The sequence below is a fragment of the Anopheles maculipalpis genome, chromosome 2RL, assembly GCF_943734695.1.
Source record: "Anopheles maculipalpis chromosome 2RL, idAnoMacuDA_375_x, whole genome shotgun sequence".
NCBI lineage: Eukaryota > Metazoa > Arthropoda > Insecta > Diptera > Culicidae > Anopheles > Anopheles maculipalpis.
In genome coordinates, this window is record NC_064871.1 from 9,017,107 (window position 1) to 9,038,823 (window position 21,717).

The 21,717-nt window shown below is 43.7% G+C and overlaps 4 protein-coding genes across 4 annotated transcripts in view; 2 read left to right on the forward strand and 2 right to left on the reverse strand.

The window, feature by feature from the left end:
* LOC126558677 (cleavage and polyadenylation specificity factor subunit 4) overlaps positions 1-21,717 on the forward strand; it is a 500,167-nt gene that overhangs the window by 178,311 nt on the left and 300,139 nt on the right. The gene's annotated exons all lie outside the window — the stretch shown is intronic.
* Positions 1-21,717, reverse strand: part of LOC126557508 (probable methylcrotonoyl-CoA carboxylase beta chain, mitochondrial) — a 142,554-nt gene that overhangs the window by 5,849 nt on the left and 114,988 nt on the right. The window lies entirely within an intron of this gene.
* LOC126560070 (uncharacterized) lies at positions 11,123-11,659 on the reverse strand. Its single transcript, XM_050216232.1, has one exon. It carries the CDS (start codon positions 11,657-11,659, stop codon positions 11,123-11,125), a length of 537 nt encoding a protein of 178 aa, XP_050072189.1.
* The window catches only part of LOC126557207 (protein kinase C), a 283,290-nt gene continuing 279,244 nt past the window's right edge, over positions 17,672-21,717 (forward strand). Inside the window, exon 1 of the mRNA XM_050212894.1 lies at positions 17,672-17,822. Coding sequence (XP_050068851.1) covers positions 17,672-17,822 — 151 coding nt within the window. The remainder of the gene's footprint in view (positions 17,823-21,717) is intronic.

Sequence of the window (21,717 nt, forward strand, 5' to 3'; positions counted from 1 at the left end):
CTAAATGTGCGTAAGTTTTTTTCTTATCATTCGAAAGCATGCACCACGCACCATTCAATATCATATCCACCCCGCACACAGTTTCAGAACTCAAACAACCTGCACACCAGCCAATGAGTCTCTTGCACACAAACACCAAAAAAAGCACGTGGATTGTTGTTGTGGTCGCTGCCGCTGTTCTGCACTAGTTGCACGATTTTAACCGACCAACCGAAGGAACCGAACTAAAACAGTCCGATAGGGTGCAGAAGCAATTTATATCCGTTCCGGCGCGCGCAAAACCACAAAACCGCAACCGCACCGTTCACCGGCATTACCGCGTGGTTTGGTGGAGTCTCTCTCGGGAATGGAGGCTGCAGAGTGTGCGCATTTTTTTTTACGCCCTCCCCGTTTTGCTTTCGTTTTCATACTTTTGCTTTTACTCGCGGTGCAGTCGCCGGTGTCACCGTTTGGCTCGATCATTTCCCTGCAGCGGTGGCATGTGGGGAAGCCCTTGGAACAAGAAGGGCGGCCAGTGTCAACAATCAGTCCGTATGTGGCAAGGTCTTTCTCCCTCTTTCTCCGGTTTCGTGATGTGGCTTCGTTGCTCTGAGATGCTCTCTTTAGTTGCCGAGTGGAGCAAGTTTAATCCTTTAGTTGCTTGACCTGCTGAAATAGTAAGATAGAATTAAATACTTTATGTGTCCAATGGCCAACCGAAAGCATCAAAAATAAGAATCTTAAGCACAATAAAGACCTTTATCTGTCATGGCTTCTCTCTAACAAGAGTCGTCTTGAGTAATAAGTTTTAGAGGTTTTCGGTCTTACATAGAAGGATCATTAAGTTGCTTATTTATTTATTGGACTATCCCAATATTATGAAGGGTTAATCCTCATTTACTCCCATCTCACCACTCTAGACTCTAGATACGCTTGGCACCGTATTCATTGATCATACAAGATCCCTTCGAATGCGTTTGTTTCCTCGTGCGTCCAAGATCACCACCAAGATCACCTTTCTCCCCAGTGTGTGTGTGTGTGTGTGTATGTGTGTTTGTACTGCTCCGGTTCCGTCGAACGGCGCTCCAAATCAAACTCCATCGGGGAGCACCTTCGCTGCTGTCTCGCGGTTCGTCAAGCGCGTACGGGTGACTCGCTTCGGGACACTTGTTTCGCACCGGTTCAACCGGGCGCACTCTGTTTTCATCCCACTGCTTGCTTGTCCACACTTTCTTTCACTTCATCTCGCGGGCCCAGGGTCCGGACGATATTCGATCGTATCGCCGGCGGCATGCACAAGTGAACTGAGAGCGATCTGTTCCGATTTTCGTTTTGCTTTTCGGGTTGCGGCACGTTGTGATACTTTTCGCTTTTTTAGCGCTTTGCTTGTCTGCCGAGCACACAAAGCACACACCCCTTACGTGTCTGTACGTGTGCGCGATGAAAGATATCCATTTTACTAGTTTCGCCCGGTAACCAATTTTGCAAATACCTCCACGCAGGGTTCGCCAAAATGGTTGACCAGGGATTATTGGTAGCAGAGGTGGGGTTGGGTAACAGGCGGTTAAATGTGTCCCCTACAAGTGGTTTTACCCGTCCGTTGGCAAATCTACCGGTCGCGCCTGCTGCGCAATGATCGAGGACTGCCGGCGTTAGCGTAGCGAAATAGAAACAGAACAAAATCAAGCGCAAACCGGGAAGCGGATTACGTCAGGTAAGTAAGTCACCGCGCGAAAGGGGACGGAAGGAAGCCATTTTTTCTTGGTTTTCTTTTTGTGGTGGTTGGAATTCTGTTCGGTTTGGCGTGGGAATGTATTTTGCTTAGGAGAAACTTACATAAGTTTACTTGTTTTGTGTCAGACTCTTTGTGCCAGAGGATGATATAAAGGGTTCGAGAAATTCGACTATCAATAATAGTACATTATCTTAACTTACGAATACGATTGTTACTGTTCTTGTACTAAAGCTCCCATCCACTAGTCCATTATAAAGCTACATATTCGTTTAATACGATTTACGGGGCTGACACTGATAATCGATGCGATAACGGCACAAGCCTTTACATGACAGGGCCCTATTAAAATCCCATCCTAAGGACTTCGGTATCCCCATAGTCATAATAACCCTCAGTTGGAACTAGAAGATCGTTAAGCCTATATGAATAAGTTATTCAGGATAAGTACATAACTTGCCTTAGTCATCTTGGCACTATCCATAGGCACGATCTAGTTGATAGCGACTCCTTTTGCTAATCAAGTCAACCAAGCTCGAAATGGGAGGTTCAAAGACCTCTCGAAGTGGCAATAGAGCCAAAAGAAAAAGAAATCCCTCTCTTATTTATACAAACACCTTCTACCTACCGTTTGAAGTACGTTTAATGACCACAAAAACATGCCGTACACCTTACTGCACGATACAAATGCACACATAAAAACATAAAAAAGACCTGCTAATAAAACTAAGGAAGGATTGGACGCACCTCATAAACCTGACTCAAAGAAGGTAGCGATGGCAACCTGAACGAAAGTAAAGTCCCTTCGAATCTGCAAACGACCTCGAACGTTCGCCAAGCCGAGGTCCATAAAAAATTTACGTGAAAGGCTCTTTCGTTTGAGGAGATGATTTGGTCATCCCCATCGGAACACATCAGTTACGAGAACAAAAAATCGTCCTTTCTTTATTGCCAAAAAATTTCTTCTAGCCATCTTACTTCCAAAAAATGATCGGATTGCGATTGTCCTAAGGGTAAGCAGTGAAAAATCGTTCAAAACATTTCATTTTTCTGTCCCTTCTCAAAACCAAACACTGGCTAGCATTATTGCAAGGGTCGCCGTATACCACCTCGTAACTTATCCTTCTATTCCATAACCCACCCGACCACCTAAACCCACCATACGGCCGGGAACGCATAAGTCTGGATACAAACATAGCATTACGCGACCGTCCCGCGATCGTAATGACCAGTCCCCGGTAATTCGTCAACAAAAATGAACCATTTTCCTTCCCGCTTGATCCTTTGCCACGGTCGGTGCTGATGTGTGCCTGTGCATCAATTATTGGCTGGCAGAGAGCGAAAAAAAAAACGAGTGATTGAAAACAACGAAACAACGACCCGCACACATCATGCTCGCAGAACCACCAGCAAGTGGTTAAACGATGGCGAAAGAAAGCATACGGTGTGGATGCACGGTCACTCGGGTCCCAATTCGCCCGGACGCGAAGTGGTGAATTTTAATTTGCCGATTTAAATGCGGCTCTAATTATTTCCAACCCCAGAGTTTGTGCCCGTCGTTCGCGGAGTGTCCCTACGCGATGATGATTTGGCAAGACGTTGGGTGAGCCTGGGTCTCGTGCCAAAGTGCGCACGCGGCACACACGCACACGCTTTGCTCTAATTTGTTGCGCAATCGAGAGCGACTGTCACCGGGAAGAAAGCACATTCCCCCAATGCGCGACCAATTTTGTCGGCTTGATGTTTTGGCGTTGCGTTTTGTTGTGAAGCTAGAAAGAAAGCTGCTGAGCGGTTCCTTATTCAATCCGTGTAAATGGGACCCATGAGGACAGTGGAGATTTGCCGTGACAGGAGAAGAAACGATTATTCGCGAGTTTACGCTTAATTTATTCATCAGCAATACCTCCCGTAATGTGTAAGGAAATGCAGGTGAGAGAAAGAAGGCGAGGAGGAGGGTTAGCAATTTGGTGGTTCGAAGCTAGTGTAACAAGCTTAACTAAACGTATAAAGTATGGGCACGCGTCGTGTAGATGTCGGTTTTAGGAGGGACAACATGATGACTATGACGAAACCGTGGCACAGACACGAAAAAGTCACCCAAGACACACACATTCACAGGGGTAAAATGGAATCTCCACAACAGCCAGATCTTGTTGTTCGGGGTTTCGGAATACAACCCGTTAAACCTTCACGGTAAAAGCAATCAATTCCAAATTTAAACGCTGGAAGCGATTTCAAAAGATGCGTGGCTAGATACCCATCACTTGCATATTAAAAACGCACAGGCTCGTCAAGGATTCCGGACCCCTTTTTAACACCTACGCCTCCCCGTGTGTGGCCCCAACTAGCGCCGGAGGGTTACTGCTGGTTACCGCCTTCACTCACGCGGCTGAAACATTTAGTTAGTGCGGGCTGGTATTTTTTTATGAATTTATTTATTCCTTTCTGCGAAGAAAATATAAAAGAGGTCGGGATTATTTGATTGATGCTCACTCGGCCTATGTTTTGCGTTTCGCGGCCTTATGTCCTTAGGCGTAGCAAACGTGTTTCGAAAGTGTGTCAAAAATTTTACATTTTAATAGAAAAAAGAGAATCAAGTCCCTTATTCGTTAAATTATTAATTTATTTATAAATTCGACAGATCACATGGCGCTGCTAAAGCGTCTTAAAGGTATCTTAATTTTGAATCACAAAAATCTAATCAATACAAGAATTCTAACGCTGATCACCCGGATCTTGCGCCAAAAGCTTCAGCAGGCCAACAAGCTGATTACCTCTGGTGATGATGTGCTCCGGCTGGTCATAGAAGCTCAACTTACCGTCAAGGAGAACTCCAAGGTCCCTGCAATATCGTTCATATTATAGGCATAAAGCAAGATGTCTTTCGTTAAAGCAGGAGTGATGGCACTACTCTTCTCAATGCATAAGTCCAGTCCATTTGCAGCACACCAGGAATGAATTTTCTAAAATCCGCTAGACTGCGAATTGGAAATAAGATTCTCGCATCATTAGCGTATTAAACGTGACTACCGGTCGGAAGTGCACGCGTGTTGTCGTTGAAGTAGACCACAAACATTAGTAAACCGAGGTTACTTCCTTGTTACACCCCTGTATTGAGCCTGAAGATCATAGAAGATCGCGGAAGAACAGCGAATCCTCAGTTAAAATTTGAAAACAAAAATTGGCAGAATATTAATGTCTTGCGTTGGTCGTAGAGAAAAAAATCAAGGCAATTCTCTTAGACTAGTCCTGGTACCTCGATAGCTGCTCGGATTGGTATCTTAGAAATTTAACATTTCAGAAGTTGGATAGCTTTCTCATGACATCACAAAGACCACTATCAATACGGCCTGGCCGTCCCTTTACGAATAAAAAAAAAGACCATTAAGGGACAAATGAGCTGCATGAGTCTTGATAGCTTTTGAAAACCTCTAGCAAGCCATAAAAATGAATTCAACTTCGCACATATAGGGAATTTCCATTGTTTAATTCCATATTCGCTTACACGTGCTGCTGCAGTAGATGACTAATAAAACTAATCAACAGTAAGAGACGGAAAAACGAAAACAGTTACACGAAATTAAAATTGTTTCTATCGCAGATGATCGTTATGAAACGCTGGATTTCAGCTGGATTTCGGACCCCCGTTCCGTTCGGGATGGAGGAAACAATTTTATAATGTCCCTAACGAACGTATCAATCAAGTGTAAAGTATGATTAATACGTACCAATCAGTTTTCACCCGTCTACATGTTTGCATAACCATTTCCAGCGAGCTCGTGTGTTGCTCTTTCTTTTATCGTTTTTCGAAGTAAACGGTAGCAATGAGAGGGACACAACACGGTTTCACTATTGAAATCTCCAAATTCACTGATGATCATGCATCATATCAGATTGTATTTAAGCTGCATATGCATTCAAATGAGCATAATATTTTTCTTTAAGATAATTTGACACGTGGAACCCCTTTTTCAAACACCTTCCCATTTGATACAGTACATCGACGGAACATCACCTGAAGATGTCAATTTCTTACGGAGCATTATAACATTAAACGCGGCCTCTCAATGCTAAACGGATCATTAATCACGCTCGATGCGCTTATTTGCTGAGCAAGTTTACGAGCAGGACAACTCTCTTCCGCCTTCCTTAACGCTCGACCGGCACGACAAAACGTGGCCGCAATGCGTTGAACAGAAATAGAAATAAAATCAAATCAACTGGAGCTCAACCTCCGGCTTGAGAAGCAAAGCAGAAAGGAATTTTCGGCACTGTCAAACAACACATACTTCCATCTGCTGGTCCTGTTGTTCCGGTGAAATGGTTCGGACGTGTAACATGTTAAAAGCATTATCAAATAACAACGAACGAAAACGAAAATACCGCCAACAAATCCAATTTCGGGCAGGATGCGAAAGGTCGCCTGGAGGACGGCCAGTTACTGCCACAGTCCAGTAGTTGCTGCTAAGTAGTAACTGGCAAGATAACGTCTGTGTTAGTTGTGGTGTGCGCTGTGTTGTGCTTTCAGCTCCCAGTTACAGGTAAGTTTTACTTTGCATTTTTGGCTTCACTTTTGACATCGAGCCGCTCGCACGCACCACGGGGACGATGATGATGGGTGGAATCAGCAATTGACACAGGGCTCACCCGCGACAACGATCGTGGGCCCGTTCGTCTCGCTAGCTAACTTTCCTTCGTGCGCGACCAAATGGTTGGCTCGCGTCTATAACTACAAGCCAGTTGTGGAAGGTGGAACAGAGATCATCGCCAGAGATGATTGATTAGATCGTATCAATCAAATGGGATTTTCAGCGAGTAGCTAACACGCGGGTCGGGAGGGGATGGGGATTTGAAACTGTCAGGCCGGAGCTAACGATCTGCCAACGGACCGACAAACATCCCCCAAACACACCCGGGAGCGCACGCGTGTGACTGGTGCTGGCCGGCTTTCCGTCACACATCGAAAGTTGTGTGGGGATAGGGAAGAAAATAAAACACCCTAGTTTGACAAACAGACCAACGACAACGAAAAAAAAATCACAAAGAAGCGAACCAAGCCTGAAATCGACGATCAGCGTTTTGCGAACCACGTTGTGGCCACATGCTTTTTCCTTGAACTTTTCCCACACACACACACACAAGCACACAAGCACACAAACACACACTATGCATTCGAAAAATTCCGGAGCAACACGATCGTTGAAACGATCGCGACGGCGATGAGGAAGTGTGTGGAAAGTGTATGGTGAAAAGATTGGCACTACCCGTTCGGCAGCTCATAGGAAATTCCAATCATAATGAAAGGAAGTGCATTTCTTCGGTCGATCAAGTGTTAAAAATGACTTTATGAAGATGGAGGCACTGGAGCAGAAGGCTAATCAAAACAATTTCAAATAACTGCAGGACTTGTGGAGAAATTGGGTAATTACAGGAAGCTGGCTGCATAACCATTATTCCTGACGACAGACCTCCCATATCGCTTTTTTAAGGCTTCAACATTACAGCGTGATTATTTACCCATTACTGCTAATTCCTGGCGGTTCCTGACTATTGTTGCACAATATTAAGACTATCGTACAGGTCACAAAGCTCAGCATTGCACTTCATCCTTGCTTGTGCTTCTACAGCTATGAAATAGTGCATCCGAGCCGAACTATAAAACATTGATGTATATACTAACAGTCAAAGCAAGAATTCTAAAGATAAAAAAGTCCCCAAAAATTCTTCATACGACTCCATTTAGCACCTCTGAATTTCCGATTATCTAGCACACCTCGTTTTCTTCTTGATCTGCTCAGAGGTGGGCACGTTGCGATGACATGACCTGGTCACCAATCCGTTTTTAGGAAACTCGGTCTAGGGTTTGATCTGATCTCCAACTGATTTGAAACCACCCGATCCAGGAAACGAGCTTTCTGGTGGGTCGGGCATCCTCGTCGCGTACCCTAACCATTATTTCCTTAGGGATTTAACTGCCGTCAGGATATCTGCACCGCCAAATAACTCTACTAGCTCGTGGTTCACTGTCATTCTTGGTACGCCCTGTTCTGCCTCCACTTCCCCTGCCCCACTAGCGTTTAGCGTTACTTCGAAGATTATACCGATGCTGGATTTCATTAATCGTTGGAAGCAATCAAGTTATTTTTTTTTTTTGGAGAAATTCGACTATTGGTCAAGTTTTTATTCTAAAATTGCTCCTCAAGAAACTCTGCGAGCTCTCTCAGGTCGTTCATCGATTTTCATACGCTGTGCGAAACCATGGATCGGTCCTTACTATAGAACCACCATGCAAAAATATCGATTCTTAAGAATCAAAAGGCTTCAACTCCACAACAGTTCTCTGTGGGCAAAGCTATGACCGAGGACACTACTATACCGCCAGGATATGGCAGGACCGGAGGTTAAAATCCCATCCGGATCGTTCCCACATAGCGAGAACTAACTATCTTGCCATGTGGTATCAAAAATTCTTGTCAAAACCATTAGTTGGTCGGCACGACCCGGTAGGACGTTAAGCCAAGAAGAGAGAGAATAATTTATATATTTTCTTCCATATAACACATACGAGTTCTTGGGATGCATTTTACCTTCCAAGAGACTTGCATCACTCAGCCTCGTACCATGCTCATTGCCTACACGCTGTGCGATTAGTTCATCTCCATGACTGATTTGTTACAGTTAGGTAAGGTGACACTTTTTTTTCATCATTCTTCTCCTCGAAATTAACGGCGGGGGATACTTTAAATTGTCACGCTTTTTTTTTTTAACCTGTTGTATCCAATTCGCAAGCAATACAAAAATACACAAAAACTATGCGACCCATAAAAAGCGTTTAGCCTGCGGCGAACGATCAGACACAACGGGCGACAGGGTTTAGTTTCCCTCTTTTACGCTAAATAACTAAACTCACCAACCCAAAAACGTTTCAGTCGCACACGACAGTGATCTTACTACGACAAAATGGGACACATATGTGAGATGGTTTAATTTTCATTCGGTTCGTTTCCTTTCGCCATTGCAGACCACCAGACCACCTGGCGCTACCAGCCACCAGTTAATGAATGTCTGTGTGTTTGGTACCCTCGTAGTGAAATAAACCGGCCAGAAGAAGTAGCTGCAATTCCTCCAAACTATGCTGGCGGGTGACTTCGGATGGCTTAGCGAAATCCACCATCCTTTCATCGTATTTGAATGGAAGCACGGCTTGAGCGTAGTTTTTTTTTTCGTGTAAATGAGCCAAAAAATTAACTTTCTGCAAATTATTTTCCTGTCCCAACGCGCGCGCGCCTCAATTGTTTCGATTTTGTTTTGGCGGACTCTTTACAAATCTCGCTGTCCCGGTAGAGTTGCTTTGAAAGTGGTGCTACGGGCAGACATTTCGCTACAGAGCTCTCCTGCGAACCAAAGGGATGAAGAGAAAGAACCCATCGGAGCTCGCGGCAGCTTCCTGTTGCGTATGAGACCGGGAGTGGTTGTGGTTTGGGAATGGCCCTTACTTGCTCATTGCCCCTAGGGGGGAGAAAAAAAATCCAAGCCCTCCTCAGTGAGCTCAGATTGATCGATTCCGATCGATTCCGGTTGGAGATGAATGGTGTACAACATCGTGATGCAACAATGTTCCTAACCAATTGGATAGGAAGGCCGTATGTGTCTTTTGTTTTACTTTATAGGTGTGTCTGTAATTTGTTTTCAACACTCTTTTCACAACCCAATGTATAAAGGTGATATCCTCTTTATGATTTTATCCCTACTTCTATAAGGGCGTAGTCATTCCGAGCACATTTTAATGATTTTATGCACCAATGTTAGGTGTCACATGTGCGTCAATAACAAGAGGCTATCCTGGTGCTGGAGAACGGCATTTGAAGCTCATTAAAAGACACTTCCGGAACTGGCCTTTCTAGACTGGGGTTTTCATAAAAGGATCGATGATGAGTGACCGTCACATGCCGCAGAAATTGGAAAGGAAAATTAAGACTTTATCATCAGATCAGAACATCCGCCTAAAGGATATATACTGTCCTGGAAGAGATTGTAGGTCTTTTGGGAGGATTTCTTACAGATTTGGGAGAAGTTTTAACTTAGCCTTCCTTAGGGATATCGGTCCCGCACTACTAGTTGATCTGACGACATTGCGAGAAGTTCTCCAGAAAGTTCAAGGCAGACAACGGATGGTGAGCCGATCACGCGAAAGAAAGAGCGATCGCGAACTATTGCACAGTTTGTTACTACGTAGTTAGATCTACTTGGATCTACTTGGAGACTTTTTCCTGGATCGAACAGGACTAGTATCCTTCCAGAGGGATCCGTGTATCTGCTGGTGAGCTTCGCCTTTACAAATCGTCAGCCTAAACTACCTTCTATGCAAGCTAAACCCAACATTAAAAATTATTACATTATGTTCAGCTCGATATCCATATAACCATTACTGACCACAATCACCCTTAATTGAATGACCACACCGTACCGGGTGACGAACAACGGCTAATGATGATCGAGTTTCAATTGATCGTGCAAGTAATGCTGGTGGTCAGTCACATAAAAAAACGAAGTCATTTTTCCACACACACAAGGGACTCGCCTTTTCCTCCCGAGCATGGAAGTGGTGACACGTGCAGCTGTGCACGGCATAATTGAATCGTACCACCGGAAGGCAAACCCCCTTTGTTAAAGCCTTCCGTGATTGCTGCTCCCATCCTGCCGGATCCGTTTGATAGTGGTATGGTAAGCATAATGGGGATCATTTTTGTCGCGTGAATGTGATGCAAAGAGATGAAAGACTCTATTTTTTCTCATTCAACGAAACAAACAAATTGATATGCTCACCCACGACGAGTTAAGTTATATGAGTCATCTGTTATGCAACGCGACAAACACGCTTCTGCTGGTAGCTGCATTAAAACTTTCCAAAAAAAGGCACTTGTCCGGATGGTTCACAATCACCCGCACAACTGGGTCACTAGTTGCTTTGTAATGAAAAAAAGAAGATATTTTGTTTGTTTTCTGTTCATCTGGTAGATCTCCATTGTACTTCCACCGAAAAGTGTCCCCCAAAATATGCCATCTCTGTTTAATCAGCGAACAAGATCAATCTCAAGCAACACGCATCGTTTGCAAGCGTGATCCGGCGCACGTGATTATCATACGCTTTATGATCCATGGCTTAAGCCAATGTTCTACTTATGAGTGTAATTTGCATGCCGAAAATCATTGCATAATGCTCGGTTAAGATGTGCAAAACTGATTACAAATTAAATTCTCCGAAAGAAAGGTTGGAATTGTAGAGAAATCCTGCCTAGGGAAAATAAGTCTATAAACAACCGTATTAAATGGTACAGAACATGTTCACTATTATTGACAAATCAATAGTTACATTTCATATTCGCTATATACAGAATGTAAGTAATCCGCTCAACGCTCCGTCCCGGTTCCGTCAGCAGCTTGATTCGGTCCGCACACACTAGTGAACTGATTCTCCATCATCTCGCGGATGTCTTCCAAATGTTTGCCTTCCCTCCATTCGATCACAAAGCTAACAGCGGCATCCACAAAATCGACCAGCCGCAATCGATGGGCCACAGCAATCAGCACACAAAGCTGTGGAATGCTGCTGAACCATTCCTTATCGAAGGCGGCACCGCCACCGTTCTCCTTCGCATTCTTGTGGCCACCACCAGGTTGTTCCTGCTCCTGGTTGTTGGGAATCATCGATTGGGATGCAGTGCCATTTTCGGTCCCTTCTTGCGACGAACTCGCTTGACGATTCATCCACTGAACAAGCTTGCTCAAACTCTCCCCATCGGCTTCAGGAACATCCAAAATGTCGCCGTTCGCTTTGGAACTTTCCAACTCATCCAGCTTCTTCTGCAAAACAGTCGAACGGGCGAGAATGGTTCGTTGGACGGTGAACGTTTTACCATCACGCGATTTTAGCTGAATCGTCTCCATGCTGCAATGGATTAAACTGTGTTTCAAACAGTTTTTCTAGTGGAAAGAGAGACTTTCTGCCCGGATTATTCACGTTTTTTTCGGTCGTCGTTCACGAATTCAACAAATCGTAAACAACTACGCGCCGGAGTTTTGGACAAGATACACATAGAATGTTGTTTTCGAAATACATCCCACAATCGGAGCAACAGTTTTCGAAGCACAGTTTTTAAATATTGCGAACTCACACCTTCGCCTTTCTGATTGCAGCAACCTCGGCCCATCGTTTGACAGCTAGCGTTCCGATGGTATGCACGCTGTTGTTTACAAATACATCATGACGGGCAGCTGCAGAAGCAGCAGCAGATCGTCGAGTGAAAGTCGGATCTTGTGCTGCAAAATCTGCTCGGTAAAATAGTTTGCAAACTCGGTACCGTGTGTAAAATGTGAAAAATGAAGCGGTGGAGTACTGCTGAATGATAAACCAGTACAAGTGAAGTGGTGTTTCAGTGATGCTTTACACGATACGGAAGGTGTTTTATATGGTGCGTGAAAATTTGTTGGCATTGCCAACAGCTTGGTAGGACTACAGCGAACAGTGCGCCAGTATTCGGTACAAAACCAAGTTATGGAATGATTTTATCGGAAAATAAGTTATACTTTTTATTCTGCATAGTAGACCAAATGTAACATGAAGAAGATTACAATAACACTTTTTGCTAATATTATTATAGATTCAAATGTGTAGCTAAATGTGTTGATTTGAAAGTGTTAACGAAGATCGTTCTGATGAACAACACATTTTGAGGTGATTGATTGTAGTTGAAATAATTGTACCTTACGCTGCATCGAACCAAATCACATCCAACCTTTAAAGCTGAAGGTTGTGGCGTAGGATCTTCCTCAATTAAACATTCATCACAATATGAGCGAAGTGGGATTCCAGCCAAGTAGCAAGTAAGTAACCCATTATTCATGGGCCGTGGGGACTATATTAAAGTATCTTCTTCTTCTTGGCTTACGGACTAAGCTCACGCTGGCCATGCTAGTGGCCTAATAAACACTGAACAATACTACGTAGTTGGTTAATCTGTCGTCACTACGGGGGAAATGCCTGGATAGGACCTAAATCGCGGTCCTGTCGTGTGCAGACCGACGCTGATGTCGTCCTATATTACTAGACCGTCCATATAATGCAGTATGTAAAAAGTAATTGCATGATTTTTACTGAATTAAAAATTGCTTAATTAGCTCACCAATTGTACTGAAAAGAATAAAGATAATAGCTGCAATATTTTAACATTTAAGGAGATTTTTAATTAATAAATTTATCAAACGGGTATTATATTTTGTAAGAAGATGCTTGCAGGGTACTACTACTAAGATCCTAACTTCCTACAAAAGTTTGAACGTTATTATCCCAAATTTTCTTTAACAAAACCTTCATCGTTCCATGAGAATGCCAAAACTGTCTCTTCAACCTTAGAATATATTTAAAATATTATCAAGGCTTTTCGTTTCCATACTGGAAAACAATAAATTTTTGTATGTACAGTGACGTACAATAGTTTAAGATCACCTATTGTTGGACATAACGTAAAAATGAGATTGTGCAGCCTGTTTCCAACGAATCGACCAATTTTTTTAGGTTGAACATTTTGAGAAAACATTCCTTTAATGAGATAAACCATTACATCGATTCATAAATTTCCTTTTCCATTCTGATGAAAATATGGCCATAGAACATTAGACCATAAAATAAGGCCACTAATCAAATTAAATTTTAAACATTTTTTATCTTTTTTTAACATTTTTTTTATTTTTTTTAAATATCTTTATCCAGCGACAGTAAGTTCTAAACAAAAATATGAAAATTCTAGTATTTTTTCTGTAGATGGTATTTAAACAACTCCTTTCTAAGTTGTGTGTGAATAATTCTTCTTTGGATGTAACTACCTCGAGAAGTGTTAGTCTGTCATCCCTCTTGATTCCTTTACTTGTTTATATATTCTTTACTAGGAAACGGTCCAGCCCAGCCCTGTTATGTGAGATGCGCGGTCGCTACCGTCTCATCGTTAAAAACCACTTAGAGGCTGATGTTTAGTACACCATCTTAGTGTTTCGCTTCGTAATTCTTTCATTGTTTATCCTTGATGCAGGATCCTTGTTGTGCTATCGTCATTGAATTGAACAAACAAAAGTTTAAATGCTTTGAAGTGAATGTTTAGCAAAATAATTTTGTTTAGTATTTAATCCATCAATTACTCTACTTCACTCAAATACTGTTTAAATTACGACGGGCGTCTATAAATGTTTAGCGTGCCGACCACTGCCCCGTTACACGAGTGTGATACGGTTGTATAGGAACATATTCAGCTCGAGAAGTCGAACTGGACGGTCGCACGAGAAACAACCGCGAGTCTTCGTTGCGCGCACATCGCGGATTGTGCTCTCTCGCGAAAAATCGTGATGATGGTCGACGTTTTCGTGCAGCAACAGCAGCAGCAGACAGCAAAGTGTATCTAGGGAAGGCATGGTTTTGCGCGTTCCCTGGTCAAGTTAAACTGGTACGGGAAATATGTGGCGTGCGTGTGTGTATATTTTCTTTCACGGTTCGTGCTAAGTCTGGAGTCCTGAGTTCGCTCAAGGAGCAAAGAAAAAGTCACCCCTACCTTAGTAACTACTACCCCCCTCGGTGGCTGGTCTTCGGTTCGATGGTAGATCATCATCCAAGCAAGCAGCGGGTGCTAATGCGCTGCCCTGTGCTACTCAAACTTCCACCCCATGGTTAATCAAAGTGTGCTGTGAAAGAAAAAAAATCGGTTAAGTTTTTCCAGCCAAGGAAAAACCGTACATTCTCCCAGGGACTTTTTTTCCTGTTTCGGGGCTTATGTAGCAGCGTGTGCGTGTGTGTGTCCGTGTGAAAATTTTAGTCATTTTTTTCGTTTCCCTGGCCGTTCGTAGATCAAGACGGTTCGTTGGGGGGGGGGGGGGGGGGATGATATGGTGGTGGTGCTAATTTTTCTCGGGAAAATTTCGTGCAGCTTTTCATCAACCGTTTGCAGTCGTGTGTGTGTGTGTGTGTGTGCGTGTCGCAGAAACGGGCAGATGCGTACGTTCGTACGCATGTGTTTGCTCTGCTGGGAAAGGTAGGAACATCAGTGTGTGTGTGTGCGCGCGCACGCTCGTTCATGTGTGTAAGTGTGTAATATTGCAAGGTGACAGAAACATCACAGGTCCCGCGACACACACACAGAGTGCGAGCATGCGAGAGAGAATTGTTCTGCAGGATTAGAAAGAAAGGAGACAACCCAGTTGCCCACACTGGGATGGTGGTTCATGTTCCTGCCACACACCAAAAAAAAAAAAACGTCCTCGTGATGATTGATTGTGTTTCTTCGTATGTGTGTACGTGTAAGTGTCTGAAAATAGTGTGCTTAGTAGAGGGAAAATATTTTACATCGTGTCTGCCTTGTGGAAAACTTTACCATAGATCGAGCACTAATAACCGATGGGAAAATCCTGTGCGCGAGTGTCCCTGTGTGTGTATGTGATGGCACACAAAAGAACCAATAGAGCGTGTGTATTTTGACGATGGGCGATATCCTAAACATGTGGTTTCGACCCTTTAAAGACAGCCCATTCTCCCACATGTTGTGAAATTTAATCAAGAACAAGAACTAAACTACTTCGAATAGAATTTTCCTCTTTCCTCACTGTATCCCCTTGTGAGCTCCTGCAAAAGGGAAGCTTGAAGCAGAAGAAGGTGGGAGCGATTGGGTACCAACAAAACGGTCCGTGTGTGCGTGTATGGTGCGCGCGCGTACGCGAGAGAAAAGTCCCGCCGTGGCGATGGTGTGCGTGTGCTACTACTAATGAGCACACCAGCAAAACCAACCAATATCAGCCTCCCCCTACTACTACCTCTTAGGCACGAGAAAAGCCACCCTCATTTTTAAGGGTGGTTTTTCCGCTCCGGGGAGACGTGCGTTTTCTTTCTCCCATCGCCCAGTCTCAGATCTTTTCCACGTTCTGGGGGGGTGAAATTGTTGTTGTTGGCCTGCAAGGGGTCGCGCTCTCTTATCAGCAATAGCAATACAGAAATGTCAGCTGGCAACTTTAGCAGCAGCAGCACGAAAAAGGGACGGTTATCATTATTTCATACTATTGCTCCAACAAAAATTAGCTCACAGTTCTTTTCGGATGATATTGGTTCATAACAAACTGGCTGTCTAGCACACGCTTGTCTTGTCTGTGGAGATCATCCTCAACAACAACCTAAGCACAACGAGCGCTATTGTTTGTTAATCATAGCTGACCCCCCTATATCTCCACTGTGTGCGTTTTGTGAGCACACAATCGTATCAAATTGTAGTAGTGTGTGCTGTTGCTATAGTCACACCGCTTCAATGACTGTCTTTGATGGGTTAATATTTTCGGGGACACCAATTTTCGTTCTCGTCTAGAATACAGGGTTTAAATCCATATAATGGAATAGAAGAATCGCTTAGGGAAATGTTTCAAATGGTTAGGGGAATATATTTTCCAAACCTTTGCAATCAAATCTTCACTCAAACCTTCACACCATAGTGAGGACTGACTATCCAACTACTTGTTATCGACAAGTCTAGTAAATCATTGGATGGCCGGAGTGAACTAAAAGATCGGTATGCCAAGATAAAGAAGAAAAAAAACTATAAGAAGAGGCTGCATCCACTAAGGAGAGATTTGCTGATGTAAACAAACTATTCGAGGATAGTTTTCCACTACACGATTGAAAAGTTCCATTCATTTGAAAAATTCCACTGCATGATTCAAAACTTGAAAACCCTGCAATGCGTGATCATCCCCTTCTTCACTTTCGGCTTCTTTCTACAACTTTCACCCTCATAAACACTCATATACTCAAGCTTCTGGTAATTTGACACTTGTCACGAGAAGCAACTACTACCACTACTACTGCTACACAACCAACCAACCAACCAACAACAACAAAATCTCTATTGCTACTAATTAGACGAATCTGACGAAACGTGTGTCGGTTGAACCTGTCATTTGTACGCCACCTTCGGGTATACTTCGATGGTGCAGTGAGAAGTGGCGTTGTTGGCACAGTAGCACACCACACAACAGATCAACGGAAACATCTCCTCGCGCGCACGTGTGTGTATGTGTGTGTGTGTGTCTAGAGAGTGATTTTCGTCTCCATCGTACTACTGAGTGTGTAAAAGGCTGACAGAGAGTGCACAGCCAACACTTGGACTGTGTTCATTAAACGATGCATCCTTACCGAAAAGACTCGTTCTTGACGAAGGTCTTTGCTTCAATGTTCCTCCGTTTTCTGTAGGGAAAGTGCTGTGGAATAAATAAAAAAAAAGTGTTAAAGTTTTGGTGAACATAGGTGTGTGTGAAGTTCTAAACGGTGCAAATTTGCTTGTCTATCCAACAGGATGCAGTGATTTATTTTTTTGTTTTAATACGGCTGACACGATACTGGTGTGACTACTAATTACTTCCAGCCTCATTATTCGGAGTATCTTCATAAGTGGCGCGAGCGCGAACGTGTGTGTGTGTGTATGTGTGCGTACGTGTATGTGTGTGTGCTTGGTTGCGAGCTGGATAACAGTGACAGTGCAAGTTGTTGTGCGGCAATATCTACGCGATCTTACCTTGCTGCTCCTAGCCACTTGTACACACCCGGCATAAGCAGTACCTTCCTCCAGTTTCAGCACACCCAAAACCCGACACGGGTGGTCATTATCCTGCCACTCACTAACGGGGTAAAGTGACGTAGAAAACGTCACGTCCCTTTTCGGCCGAAACCCTCCAAGCACTATTTCTTCAATCAGAACACGTGCCGGTGCTGTGTTTTGTGTGAGGTCACGCGAAGACCCTGTGAGAAATCAAAGTGAAGAGAATCCAGCATATTTCACACAGCTCGAAATAGAGTGGAAGCGGTGCAGTAGGGAGTGTTAAGGGTGGCTGTGTGCAAGTGAGCGCGGCAGGAACGGAAAACGCAGCCAGGCATCCATCATGTTTACGGGTACGCTGCGATTGAAAGTATGCGAGGCGATCGGACTGCGGCCGACCGACTTTCAGACACGGCACACGATGACATTTGGCCGGCTCGGTGATCAGCTCATCGATCCGTACGTGTCGATAGATGTCGACGAGAAGTTCATAGGTAAGTTTGTGTGTTGGGAAAGTGGGTTGTAATTTTCTAATACTTGTTCTTTTTTGAGAATCCTCAGGACCGCCTCAGGAAGTGAAGTGTGGCCCTGCCATTTAGTTGAATATATCAATCCAAAGAGGATGATTCTGGATAAAAACAGGCGCCAAACAGGGGTCGCTAAAAATATCTGAATCTTCTTCTTCGTTTTCTTGGCTTAACGACTTTTCTGGTCATGCCGGCCATTTTGATGGCCTAAGAGACTTATTGACACCAAGTAATTGGATAGTTAAATCCTCACCACACGGAAGTCCGCACCCCGCCTTGTGAAGACCGGCACCATCCAAACATTGGGAATAAATTCAAGGACTCTCTCATTTTAGAATTCTTTTAGTATTCTTCTTTAATTCAAATTTTTCTAGAGATCTGTGACTTCCTTGACTTCATTACATTAGAATAAGGACAGTTACTTTACAAGTGTCCCGAGAGATCCTAATTGGCGTATATTATATTTCATATTATATCCAAAGTTAGTCTACATGTGAAATACTGCTCTTGAGATCTCATTATCCACATCAAAGCCAAGCAACACAAGTTGACTCTAATAAATCACAACCCAACACATGAAATATCCTTGTAGCACCTACTAGCAGATCATTCCGATCTAACACGACCAGATCATTTTACGTTGTGCTTAGAGAACAATAGAATGCGCCCCTCCGCATTCATATGGTAGAAACAGGTCTACCCCACCGATCATGTCAATTTCATCTTTCAACAAGCATGATCCAAATGTCAAACCGAAAGAGCAGAGAAAGAGAGAGAGAGAGATAGAGAGAGAGAGAGAGAGAGAGAGAGAGAGAGAGAGAGAGCGAGAAAAGAAGCATGAAAACAACCTGATTTCCCCTTGACGCAACAACTCGTGTCCTGTGTTATGTGTTCCGTAGGCAGATGGGATTGGCAGAGCAGATGTAAGCAGCCGCGGGGACAGTTTGACATTTCGAGCGATCCGCCACCGCGCGCGCGATATTGGAATTGAAAATGGCTGTCCCAACGTTTGAGCTGGGAAGCGCCATCGCCGAGGAAGCCGAGAGGCACAGAGAAGAAAAACATACACATACTTAGATTGTTCAGAAAATGTGGCGTAAAGCAACCACTTTTCCTTCTCTCTGCTGCTGCTCATATTGGCAAATCTTATTTGGATGTTTGGTGTGTGTGTGTGTGTGTGTAATATAGAGAGGATATCTAGTACAAGCGAGCGGGGCGCAGGAAAGAGCGAATTGCTTTGCTTGCGCTGTTCCCACAGGTCAGGGTTTTCCGGACGGTAGTGAAAACTTAGCCTAGCGCAAGAACCGGGGGGAAGGGACAGACCGAGCATTCATGTTTCGTTTCGTGCTTTTTTGTGTGCATGTGAGTGTGTGTGATGTGCGCTCTTTGGTCAAGCGTCTGTTGTCACCACACAGGCTAAAGGAATGTCGTGACGAAACGATTGTAGCACGCTTTACGAGTTGCGGGTTAGGAAACTGATGAGCTGCAACCTTCAAGAATTCTTGGAAAATTTATCAAAAAAGATTTTAAACAATTTTATTTTTTTTAAGTAGATCTCAACATGTGGAAAACAACACATCCATTCAGCTCTGGATTTTCCACGTACCATCAATGTGTCGGAACACACATTTACTCCTCATAAAGAGAGAGAAAACAAATCTCCTTAGATGAGAAAAAGACATGAAAAAAGTTTTTCTCTTCCATAAAATCACCTGCACTACAATGAGATTTTGTGCCACCATTATTGCGATAAGGGAAGTTGCGATTAAAAATCTGATTATTGAATTGTCAATTCATAAACCTTCCCCGCCTACTGCTTGATTTTCGCATCAAACTTTCCTTCAATCCTTTCCGATTTTCCAACGGGCTCTCTCTCTCTCGCACTGAATCGCGCGATTTCTCAAACCAAGCAAGGCAAGCATGCGTTCTCTCCTCTCCCATCGTCTTGAAGATGTAAGCAATTTCACCCCAATATCTCTCATTGCCTTCGGCATTCCTTTGCACGATTTTTCCCTGCTGAATGCCACCTTCTATGCGTGTGTGTGTGTGGTTGTGCGTGTACTTTTTTCCGTCGAGTCCTCTCGTCTCGTAAACACGCGTGCGGCACCTACCCGCTTTTGTTCCGTTGTTGTTTCGGTGTCTTCGTTTAAAGCAACCATCTTTTTCCTTTCCTTTTTCTCATTCCCATTTCTGGGATGATGATGATGATGATGTGTTGTTCTGTGAGTGTGTGTCTTCTCATGCCCTTGTTTTCGCCCGTCTGCTGTTCGTTTCCTGCAACCTTCCGCCATCGGTGTACGTGTAGTGCTTGTTCCCCTTTGGCCATCGTGCGGAAAGCGCCAAACGTTGTCTGCCGTCCGCGAGTGTCTCGTGCAACGCAGCACAACCACCACCACCACCACCACCACCACCACCAGTCAGACAGTTCGTTTTCATTCGGCGGAAATGCATATACGCGAGGGTTTTAAGTTTTTCTTGCCACCCCCTCCCTCTCCCCTTCGCTTATTCTCCGCTCCACCTGAGGGAGCTGGGATTTTCTGGGGTGCCGGTGGCGGGTGAACCAATCGTCTCTGGGGAAATAGATTTTAGAGTTTCGCAAGCAATGGTTCATATAGGCACTGAAGGCAGGGGAGGGACGCGTTTTTTTTTCCTCCCCGCCCCAAGGTCACTATCAAAGTGGGAAGGTTGATGAAAATAGTTTTTCCGATAGGCGCGCAGAATTGTGGCGTGGTTTTGTGGCCAAATGGATCGTTCCAGAATGATCTCGGCGGGTGCAAGCGTATTTGTAGCGCACGCGATTGATGCAGTTAATAATATTACATGCCTTTTCTTTTTAGAAGATACAGAAAATAAGGAGCGAAAAGTATATATTTCTATGCATATTAGCTAAAGGGCTAACAGGATGAATTTAAATGCCTTTTCATTCTTGCTTATCGCTTACTTTATTCAAGCCACCATTTTTTTTTATCTCGTAGTAACTCAAATATGTTCAAACACACTGGTTCAATTTTAAACAGTTACGCGAACTATAAAACACCTACCCAGCAGCTAAACAAAGATTGACCTTCCGAGGCGGACCTTCCCCCCACTCAACACGTGTTTCGTGTATGCACTGCATAATCATTTATCGCGGCAGAGTGCAATCGTGTGAACGCAAGCTAGCTTGCAACCAACGCTAATGGATTCGCCAATGATCGATTGCATGCCACCGAGACTGGGCGATCGTTGTGGATCAGCGTCATACTTAGAAAAGTGAGTCAATGATATCGCTATGTTATAGGTACCGTTACCAGTAAGCCGTTACATCCAAGAAGGTATGATGTGTATTATTGATCTCTGGGGGTTACACACATGGATTCCTTTACAACCTAGTGTAAGGGATTGAGTAAAAGCGAATGACTCATTTGTTGTCTAGGCTGCTGCTTAACACAAAGCAGTTCCCATTCATACTATGACCGAGCTTTACCAAGGCTCTGTTCTTCTTGGTACCAGGGTTTGTTTGTTATGTTTAGCTTCCTTGACATTATGGGTAATTTGGGAAGTCAATTCCAAAAAGGAGAAAAACATTTTTTTTGTTTGGATTCAACTTATACACTTAGACTTCAAAGTTGTCTAGTTAGACTTAAGCAATTTGTTAGCGGTTTTTTCTCAACATCGCATTAAAGTAAGCCCTCGTAATCTATACAACGAAATTTTCTTCTTGGCTTAATGATTCATTTGTAGGTCTTCCTTCTTGGCTTAACGACATACTAAGTGTCCGAAAAGTAAGGTGACATTGGATGTCAAATTTCACGCGCCAAAAGAGCCCTTTTGTTTTCATTTTTTGTTTGTCAATATGTATGTTTTTGACAATTTTGACACG

Bases quoted from the DNA above. Each gene is read 5' to 3' on its own strand.
- LOC126560070 (XM_050216232.1), bottom strand. From the start codon at position 11,659: ATGGAGACGATTCAGCTAAAATCGCGTGATGGTAAAACGTTCACCGTC.